This window comes from Aphanomyces invadans (genome assembly GCF_000520115.1).
Source record: "Aphanomyces invadans strain NJM9701 unplaced genomic scaffold supercont1.5, whole genome shotgun sequence".
In the NCBI taxonomy this organism is placed as follows: Eukaryota; Oomycota; class Saprolegniomycetes; order Saprolegniales; family Verrucalvaceae; genus Aphanomyces; species Aphanomyces invadans.
The window spans coordinates 1539351-1548634 of NW_008580150.1; the positions used below are offsets into that span (position 1 = coordinate 1539351).

At 54.0% G+C, this 9284-nt stretch overlaps 4 protein-coding genes across 6 annotated transcripts; 2 read left to right on the forward strand and 2 right to left on the reverse strand.

The window, feature by feature from the left end:
• Positions 1-243: 243 nt before the first annotated feature.
• H310_03491 (hypothetical protein) lies at positions 244-1821 on the forward strand. The gene has a single exon (XM_008867365.1). It carries the CDS (start codon positions 280-282, stop codon positions 1654-1656), a length of 1377 nt encoding a protein of 458 aa, XP_008865587.1. The 5' UTR covers positions 244-279; the 3' UTR covers positions 1657-1821.
• H310_03492 lies at positions 1701-3439 on the reverse strand. Of its 2 annotated transcripts, XM_008867366.1 has the most exons (5): positions 2852-3439; positions 2492-2799; positions 2298-2441; positions 2131-2235; positions 1701-2084 (listed from the first exon to the last, which is right to left on the reverse strand). In XM_008867366.1, the coding sequence occupies exons 1-5, from the start codon at positions 3393-3395 to the stop codon at positions 1821-1823; spliced, it is 1365 nt and encodes a 454-aa protein (XP_008865588.1). In that variant the 5' UTR covers positions 3396-3439; the 3' UTR covers positions 1701-1820. The 2 variants fall into 2 exon arrangements, with proteins under 2 accessions (XP_008865588.1, XP_008865589.1); XM_008867367.1 differs by having other exon boundaries at positions 2131-2441.
• Positions 3440-3981: 542 nt separating this feature from the next.
• H310_03493 lies at positions 3982-6238 on the forward strand. 2 transcript variants are annotated; one of them, XM_008867368.1, is made up of 6 exons: positions 3982-4657; positions 4707-4789; positions 4931-5080; positions 5127-5467; positions 5522-5615; positions 5735-6238. In XM_008867368.1, the coding sequence occupies exons 1-6, from the start codon at positions 4003-4005 to the stop codon at positions 6041-6043; spliced, it is 1632 nt and encodes a 543-aa protein (XP_008865590.1). In that variant the 5' UTR covers positions 3982-4002; the 3' UTR covers positions 6044-6238. The 2 variants fall into 2 exon arrangements, with proteins under 2 accessions (XP_008865590.1, XP_008865591.1); XM_008867369.1 differs by having other exon boundaries at positions 5127-5615.
• A 400-nt stretch (positions 6239-6638) lies between these two features.
• H310_03494 (hypothetical protein) lies at positions 6639-7618 on the reverse strand (the record flags this gene model as incomplete). The annotated part of the gene is made up of 4 exons (XM_008867370.1): positions 6639-6890; positions 6950-6962; positions 7040-7471; positions 7509-7618. The coding sequence occupies 4 exons, from the start codon at positions 7616-7618 to the stop codon at positions 6639-6641; spliced, it is 807 nt and encodes a 268-aa protein (XP_008865592.1).
• Positions 7619-9284: the final 1666 nt, after the last annotated feature.

A 9284-nucleotide genomic window follows, 5' to 3' on the forward strand; every position in this document is an offset into this window, starting at 1 on the left:
TTCCTCCACGGAAACCTGGGAGCGCTACTGAGTCGCTCGAAGGAGTCTCGATGCGTCCTGCGGTGTACGAGAGCGTGACCAACCTTGCTGCGATGAGCGCTCTGTGTTGGAGGTCCTGAACGTTCGGTGTATTGTCCCTCATATCTCACTCAGATGATTGTTGTCTGAACGTCGAAAGTTTCCGATCGGATACTCGACTTGGGATTTACCGGTTAAGACAAAGTGACGTCCGGATGAGGGGAGTGGCGGCAAGCTGCGCGTCCACGGCGTGCGGACAGTATGTTACTCTCACATCCCCGCGGAGCCGCAAGCGCTGCGTTGTCTGCGTCGTCTCAAGGAGCGACCAAATGTCCGTCGCAAGACTGGTTGGGGACTGCCGTGCCAGCGGAATGGGCATATATTGCTGAAGGGGGCGCCAATGTAATCTTTCGGTATGCCGGTTCGTCGGAATCGTTGGCTGGGTGGGTCATGCGGGTGCGCAAACGAGGAGTGCATGGCGCCCATCCAAAGGACATTGTCGACTTTGCTGAACAAAACATTCCATCAGGCTCGCGTGACGCGTACGTCCAAGTGGCGCGCGCGGCAAAAGTAGCACTGGAGTTCCTCGTTGGGTTGAATGCGTTGCTCGAATCCGCACACCGACCAACTCACCGCCGCGACACACCGCTGGACACGACACTGATGTGGGTGTTGCTCTTACCAGACGTGACGTCTCCAGAGGTTGCGTCGCTGTGCATCGAACTCAAACCCAAAAATTCCATTCTGCCGTCCACACCACACGTCCACCCCATCAAGCGGTCGGTGTGCCGCTTCTGCATGCACCAGCACTTGAAGCAGGCTCAAGGCAAGCTCTCTCAATCGAGCCAGTACTGTCCATTGGATCTGTTTTCGAACGACAGGGGTCGCATTGCTCGCGCACTGGCGTCCTTGACTGCCACGCCTCAGAATAACCTGCGCGTGTTTTCAGCAGTCGCAACTCAAGGCGTTCTCTCAACGGACCAAGTCATTCAAGCCCGTCGAATGGACCTGCTTGTCGAGATCCTACACTCTCATGTGGGGCTGCTCGACGATCTGAAAACCATGCACGCGAAGGACGCCCTCGACGTCGAAGGCATGTTTGCGTTGACGCAACTGCACGACGTGCTCGTGCCGCCCATGGCACATGCTTCCACTCTCACGACTTCGTCTGGGACGGATCAGTTCGCGGCAAAGGATTCCTTGCCCTTGAGGGATGTTGTCGCAACGTTGTCAAGCGACATGCAGCGTCAACTCGACATGCACTTGCCCCACGCGATCTCGACCAAGCTCGGATGCTTTCGAGAGGACTGGACGGCGCTGTCGGTGGGGGAATTCCTGAACCTCTACCGCGCGCTCCTCGACGACTTCTTTGTCGCCACAACGTTCAAGGACTGCTCTGTCTTTCTATCTCTTCGACCCATCTCGACCGCCACCTCAACTCCCCGTCACGCGCCGTTCCCTGGCGCGTGGCCGATGCCTCGACACACCATATCGTGGGAGGGCGAGACCTATGAATTGGTCGTAGCAATTGTCGACTTGGACATCAAGTCGTACAAGCCCGTGGCTGCCTATTTCCATCTCGACCACACGATTGTGGAAGCGTACGCGGTGCATGTCGGCCATTCGTCGTTGCAATAACGATAGCTTGACCACCCCCATCGCTGCTGCTCTAACGAGAAGGCCGACGTCGCCCCGGCGAAACAACGCGCAGCGCTCTCACATCTCCTCCACACGCTGTGGGTCCGACGACTCGATAGCAATAGGACGATGATTGAGTTGGGACAGACGTGTCGAGGTGCCGACTACACACACGCGAGCTTGGTGTCGCAGCTGCTCAGGCATATCGCAAACGCTTGGAACGGCGACAATGGCCATTGAAAGTCCATCGTGAACATGTCGTCCGCAACTCGGCCAAACTGGAGCACGTTCCCCATGGACGGGTCGTCCGCCGAAATGAGCTGAAAATTCTTGACCGACGCCATCGAAACACGCCCGCCAAAGTCCAAACAGTACGCGCCGAGATCTTCTCGGAACACGGGTTCTCGGTTTACAAACTTTACGAGGTCCTACACACGTCGCAATAGTCAGGGATGATAGGGCCCTCAGTCTTACCGTGAGTTCGCCCGTCGACATGCGGCTGACGATGCGGTCGCGCTGGCTCATCGGCCGCACGATCTTCGAGTGGCGACCCGCTTCGTCTACATCAGGAATGCACACCTACACACACACCATTCGTCCATACAACGTCGGCCACAACGTTGTCATGATGCGCCACGCACCCGCATTTTTCGAGGGCCAACGCTCGTGCGGTTGGCTTCATACGTGCAGCAGCCCAGTTCCTCTCGTATTTGAAGCACATTGTCGCCAGGTCCGAGGTTGCTTTCGGGTGTGGCAGCAGGCGCCCCGTCACGGATCTTGGCCACCTACAACAGGAAGACATCACCCACGGTCGATACGAGCCACACACACACACCTTTTGCGGGTCTCGGCCGTTGTCGTACAGCGTGAAAACTGTTCCAAGAAAGTTCGACCCCATGCGACCGACTCGCGACGCTTCGTCGCACGCCGGCGACGAGTAGATCCCGTAGTTGCCCGTCATGTTTTTGCGCATTTGCTTCTTTGAAGCGAGCAAAAACCGATCGCTTTCATCGGTACCAATTCGTCCTTGCAAGTACAGCTCATAGCCGTACGTGTTGAAGAAGCCGCGGTAGACTTGCTTCACATAGCATCGCACGATGCCTGCATCGAGCGGAACAGGTCGCATGACCATGGCGGCCAAGTCTGTTCACCGGCCCTTAGATGTGTATGTAGGTCGTCTGAGTCAAGTGTGTACCTGTGAAATCGAGCGTTTGCGTGGGCTCCATCGCCAGGGCGTCGCACGGTCCACGGCACAGCGGACAGCTGCCGGATTGCCCAAGCCATGCCATGATGCAACGGTAGTGTACAAAGGCGCCAGTGCACGACCCGACACACGGTACGGGGTATGGTCGCCTGCGTTCGGTGAAGTCATCCATGCATATTAAGCAACAGTTTTCTTCGACCGCGGCTGCAGCAGGAGACTGTTTGATGTCGGGTTTGGGACGGGGTGAGTTGTGAACGGAGGCAGACGTCACGTTGTGCTTCCAGCGTGGCTGTTGACGTGGAGACTGCGGCAACGATCGAAGCGACTCTTCTTCCAAGTCCCGCAGAAGGCGGGCAGTCCGCGGCGACGCGACTCTACCCATCGGAGACGACGCCGTTTGAAGCCGTGCTGCGCCGCTGGCACCCGCGAAAGACATGGTAGCAGCAGCAGAGCGAGTGTCTCCAGCAGGAGTCGGCAAGACTGCCATGGACACCCTGACATCGTCTGTCACGATCGCAGGTGGGTGGTGGTCCATGTCGCTCGGTCCGTCTTCTTCTCGTATTCGACAAAGGTGCCGCGGGAACCCAAAAAAGTTGCTACTAAGGTTCGAAAATATTGGCATTTGATTGGTCAAATTTCACATGAACTGATTACTCACTTTCGGATAACAGATTTTGATTGGTTTGCCAGGAAAATATGGGTATATTTTAGCCAATCCAAATTGACATTCAGTGTCCTCGAGTCGTCGAGCTCAGCGGCTTGTTTTGGGTCTGGTTTGTGCCGACTGGCATTTTGACAGAGCAATTTTTCCTGCTGTTAAAGAATATTTTTCTCGACGAAAATACTCAACAATTCGTCTGTCAAATTTCTCTGGCATCTAGAATGCCTAAAGTTGTGCGTGTATGTCTGGCACCATCCCAATATTACGTAGTCCGTGGAGAATTGTGTACCAGCCAACCCCACAGCAGACGTGAACGCCAGTTGGTCTCTGTCCGTGGCATGTGGCATGCATTTCGATAGCGATAACATAATTCTTCAATTTTTGACACAACACAAAATAATATATCTAATTTAGGCATAATTTTAATTAATCTAGGCATGTGAATTGCCTGGTGGTTGAATTTGGTTAGCAGTGTCGTCGAATGGCAGAGGAACTAGCGGCGCCGCCGCAATCGACAGGTCGAACGATGCACCTTGACATCCCCAAGGCGCATGCGGCGAATATATGCGTTGAAATGCCGATGCTGTTCAAGGAAGGTGCCGATGTGACGGCGTACTTTGGTGGAACTGCCAACTTGCAGACGATTCAGAACACCAAGACCCCGTTCCTTCCCGTGAAGTTGCGTCCACGGGAGCCGAATGCAAAGCCCATCTTTGCCGATCGTGCCAAGACGCAGACGTTTCTCCTCCATGTGACAAAGAAGAAGCGATCCCATGGCGAGCTGACGGGAAAGATCGCAACGGTCACGAGTGAGAAGTTTGTGTGCGAAGGCATGGTGGACTACCAGTACCTGGCAGCAAACCAGTACACAGAGTGCTGCGCGAGTGGACCTCTCGACGTCCGTCTACGCACGTACCTTCAAGCGACCACCCAGGACGACCTGGAACTCATTCCCGAAGTGTTTTCAAGGGTCGATTTGCCATTGAAATACGAGTTCAAGCAGCGCCCACAATACAATGAGTCGCAAGCCCCGTCGAGTGAGCTAAAGCAAGTCCCAAGGCACTTCTTCACGTATGCCAACTTTCGATCGAACGCACCAGTTCCGCAGGAAGTCCAGCGGATGCCAAAAACACGAGGTCCTCCATCGTCCTGCGTCATGCTCATGTTGGCTCACGTTCTGTCCAGGCATTCCAAAGCAAATGGAGGACCATATCATGAATTTGCTCCATGAAAAATTGGCGGAGCGGCCGATTTGGATGCGCCCGAAGGTAGCAACCCCATGCCTCGATCGCCATGGACCACTCAGGACTGTCTGTGTCCATTTCACTCTGACCCTCTTGAATTCTAATGGATGTCCTCGTCGACGTTGGTTGCTTGGATGACGATCCTTCCTTTTGTGTCTTTCGTAGCTATTTGAGTTTTTCACGTCGGAAGAAAGCCGCGTCGCACTGAAATTCCTGCCATACTTGTGCTACATTTTCGTGAATGGTCCATGGCGAGGCATGTGGATTCGACTGGGCTACGATCCACGGACGACGCCGTCGGCAGCGCCGTATCAGGTAAAACACTCTATCCCAAGAGATGCTTCGTGTAACGAGGCTGCAGCTCGTTGAAATCCGAGGAACTCGACGCCTCATGAGCGAGTCGATGACGTCCCTGCTACCCAAATCCAAAAAGTCGCATCGCCGGATGCCGTATCGATCCCGTCTGAACATGGTATTCCAAGTCAACGATGCCGAAGACAAGGTCGCGATGCACCTGAAGAAGAAAAAAGCGCACAACCGGTCCCAAGCCACCGTCAAGGCAACCACGGGCGACGACCGGCCGAATGCAACCTTGGTTATCTATGGCGTGCCACTTCGCGAAGGCTTCTTCTACGTCCAACTGTGCGACCTCATTGCTCAAAACCCAGCGGTCAAAGAGCTGGTTGCTCCGTTTTCAAAGCGGTACGTGCTGGAGAATCGACACCTCTCATGACGGCGCCACCGATTCGGGCGTAGGCTTCGGTCGTCCGCGAGCGTGTGGGGTGGGTGGTACCCCATGTGCATGTTTCCACCAATTCGGGAAATGCTCAAATTGCACATTGTGACCACGGTATGCTTCCGATTGCGGTGGGTGTTGATCTGGGGCACAACATGGTCATGTTGATGCTGCTGGATTCGCCACACCCTCATGGACGGGGTCATGTCTGATGAAGGTCGATTGGACTGTAGGTCGGCCGCCCGGCCGACGAAATCAGGATGCGCCAGGCCCAGATTGACCGCGCGGTGCGCAATGCGCTCGAGGAACTGGAGAGCCGAGGGGATGCCGACAGCGAAGAAGACAAGGACAAACCACGTTCGAAAGACCCCGAAGACGAGTCGAAAGCGGACGACGATGCGACCAACGACGGCGATGAGGACGACGAAGCGTCGGGCGACGAGCAGGGCAATGCGACGGAAGATGAAAATGAAGATGATGGGACCGACGAGAACGGGGACGACGACGATACAGCTTCCATTGTGGACTCGGTGCTAATTTGAAGAAACTCTCTTGCAGCAGCGATAGCAACTCGTTGAATGTTCAGCTCGTTCTCGGTCGTGCAGTTCGTTCCAAGTCGCGAGGCTGCGACTGCCATCGATATATCGCGCCAAAAGCCGTCACGTTCTCATGCACCCATGCCGTTGTCGCTGCCACTGCAGAGTCCATTGCACACCTCCGCGACTCTCGATTCATCAAGGAGTCGTTTGGTGTGGACGGTGTATTCACCACCGATGGTGTCGCCCCAGTCGAGCGCAAAGAGCAACGATCCACACTGGGCACGATGCTTCTGATTTTGGCAAGTCATGCGGTCGACTAGGCAGTCGACTTTTAAGTTGGCAAGTCGAGAGCCCATGAAACCAAGTCGGGTCGTAGCTGATGGCTGAAAAAAGGCTTGTGCCGAAAGAGGGAGCGAAAGAATTGAAAGCAGAATCGAAACAGGGCATTGCTTTGCACAGCAGACACCTCGACCTTGTTCTCCAGGCATCCATGATGCAACTGCATTCGTTTCCAAGTAGTAGATTTTTCATCGAATCGGTTCGTCATCGGCGGTGAATGCAAGCAGATTTGGACAAATTTGGTCGGGGATGGAGCGGTTCAACTCAAGACGCTGCGATCGGAATCGACGACGTGCACCAAGGTTACAGGTGCATACTCGTGACGACCGACGTGGCGATGACCAAGTGCTTGCCATAACCACGCGGCAAGACTCGCACTGGCAACGACTGCCCCCAACACCCACCATGATGGCATGACGGAGGTCGGGGTGGCGGCCAAGGCCAGCGAGTCGTCCAAATCATCGGCGTACGCATTGGCTTGGCCAAAGATGTCGGTCGCGATGTCCGTGTCCTGGCACGCCATCATCCCATGAGTCGCCATGACGTCATTACCACTGAAACAAATCGTACCTCAATGTCGTCGCTAGGCACGGCCATAATCGAGAGCGACAGAATGCCATGGGCGGACGTGGCGAATTCCAACAGCACCGTTGTTGTCACCCGCCAACGCATTGAACTCGTCTCGTCGGCGTTTGAAAGTCGAGTCCGCCAGCAAACATGACGACACTTGCGCCGGACGGGATTGTTGCCGTCTGGTTCCAGTACACGTCTTGTTCGTAGGTAAAGTGAACACTGGGGCGGCCGGCGCAGGTGTCGTCGCTGCTTGTTCCGGCGTAGAGGCAGTACCGCGCGACGAAATCATTCGCCTGATGCTCGTAGCCTTGGCTCAATGCCGACTCGCGTGCCCACTGTGTCAACTGCGCCGCAGACGGCGACGACGGACTGGTCTGCCACAGCTCCGAGTACACAATAGTGTTGCATACGACGCTAGAAAACGCGCTGCTGCGGGCCCGTACGTGGCTTACGTGATACGGAACTCGCCCCAGGGCCACCGGGAACGAACAAAACGACGGGGATGTCGGCTGCCCAAGACTTCGCCCGCAGACGCTTCACAAACCCGGTCGTGTACCCGGCATTTGTGGAAGAAATGCCAGGATGACAGAGCGGCACATATACGTCGGTGCATTCGGCAGCGAGGGCGTTCGAGTCCACAGTCGCCGCAGACGCCGACGTTGTCATGGGGGCGGGTTGGGGCTGAGGCGGTTGTGGGACGACTGGTGCAGTGGGCGAGGAAGTTTGTGGAGTTGTGACGTGAGAATGCTCTCGATGGACTTGTTCGTCGCGTTGGTGGCATTGTTCTTGGCCAAGGTGGATGGAGGAGGCGTCATGATGTCTGCAGTAGAAGGCGCAAAAGTTGAAGCATTCGTGTGATTCGAGACGGACGAAACGTTGATGGCACGAGCGGCTAACTGGGCGACATTGGCAAGTGCACTACCGGCCAACTTGGACACTGCCAAACTGGACAGATGACCACTCGTGGTGGTGCGTGGTGTTGTGAGTAGAGGGGACGCCAAGATAACATTGTCGACGACAGATACAGTGGAGTTGGCGACCTTGAATACGCTCGCAGTAGAATTGGAAGAGGAAGGGTTGAGCAGAGGGGTTTATTCCTTAATTTGTATATCGAATGAAACAAATACCTTTTGGTTCGCCCCAGGAAAAAGATTGTTGGGCAAGATTTGAGTGTTGCACGCCAAATAAATTCCCATTGCTAAAAACAAACACACTTGTGGCTTTTGAGGGTTCGCAAAGCAATATTTGGGTCCTTGATTTTTTTCCTACAAATAGTTCAACGATATTGTTCCACGCCAACCAATCGAAACAAAAACTGCGATAATACCTTCTTGGCTTGTCTTAGTTTTATGAAAGACGAACCCAATGGCATCGTCCTCACATGATATGTGCTCGAATCTACCACGAAATTTTAATGGATATTGTTTTGCTCTGAATAAAGTAAATTGGTACCGTATCGTCTCCGTAGATTTGGAGCGGCACATCAAGTTCCACGAGAGGACAAGGTAGAGATGCCTAAATCCGCAATCGGGCAGGCCCATGCTTGCCGCGCAAAGTTGTTCAAACACCGAGAACGACATTGGACACTTGCCAGTAAATTCCTTGGATCCACTTTGAAGGTTCTGGGCGATGGACTTTCGAATCCCTAAACCACCTTTATTTCATTTTTTCCATGAATGTACCCGAAAAATAACCTTCATGTCGCTGTCGTATGGCTCCGGGAGGTCATGCGCCTGGATCGATGTACAAACTCTTCACTGCACTGCGGTAGCCACTGAGGGCGCCTAGCCCAACATCTCGCTCCCGCACTGTCCAGACAATGAACTCCAAAAAGTTCTCCAACGCAAACACGCACAGATCTAAGGTCATGCGACCCACATGCTCGGTGCTTGGCATCAGGAGCTCTGGCTTCCATGTCATGATTGCCCAGTTGACTACCTGCTTAATTACGGACAAGTATCCGAGTCGTGTGCAGTCTGCGATGCGACTGCGACGCGCTCCTTCAATGGTGAAATTGCTGTTGGTACTCATGTTCATGAATGAGAGCCTCCCATTGCTGTGTCCTATTGGTCGCATTTTCTCTGTTTTGAGCTATTTGATTGGCTGTCCAAATCATAGGAAAATCGTTCCTACGTGTTCATTCAAGACGCTGTAAAATTGCTTCCGGTTATTTTCCGCCGATTTCAATAGTGAAACAAAGACAAAAGCATCCGGATGGACATATTTGATACCGACAAAATCGAAGTTGTAGGAAGATTTTTCCTACTACTATTTGTTCAATTTCTCCATACAATTCTATTTCACCTTGTGCCAAACGAGGAGTTCCCCGATT

What these genes read in the sequence shown, in the direction of transcription:
- H310_03493 (XM_008867368.1), top strand. Translation starts at nt 4,003, where the DNA reads ATGGCAGAGGAACTAGCGGCGCCGCCGCAATCGACAGGTCGAACGATG. An exon ending in GCGGATGCCAAAAACACGAG is followed by an intron (nt 4,658 to 4,706) that starts GTCCTCCATCGT and finishes CGTTCTGTCCAG; the next exon opens with GCATTCCAAAGCAAATGGAG. An exon ending in GTTGCTCCGTTTTCAAAGCG is followed by an intron (nt 5,468 to 5,521) that starts GTACGTGCTGGA and finishes ATTCGGGCGTAG; the next exon opens with GCTTCGGTCGTCCGCGAGCG.
- H310_03491 (XM_008867365.1), top strand. Translation starts at nt 280, where the DNA reads ATGTTACTCTCACATCCCCGCGGAGCCGCAAGCGCTGCGTTGTCTGCG.
- H310_03492 (XM_008867366.1), bottom strand. Translation starts at nt 3,395, where the DNA reads ATGGACCACCACCCACCTGCGATCGTGACAGACGATGTCAGGGTGTCC. An exon ending in GCAAACGCTCGATTTCACAG is followed by an intron (nt 2,800 to 2,851) that starts GTACACACTTGA and finishes GCCGGTGAACAG; the next exon opens with ACTTGGCCGCCATGGTCATG. An exon ending in ACGGCCGAGACCCGCAAAAG is followed by an intron (nt 2,442 to 2,491) that starts GTGTGTGTGTGT and finishes TTCCTGTTGTAG; the next exon opens with GTGGCCAAGATCCGTGACGG.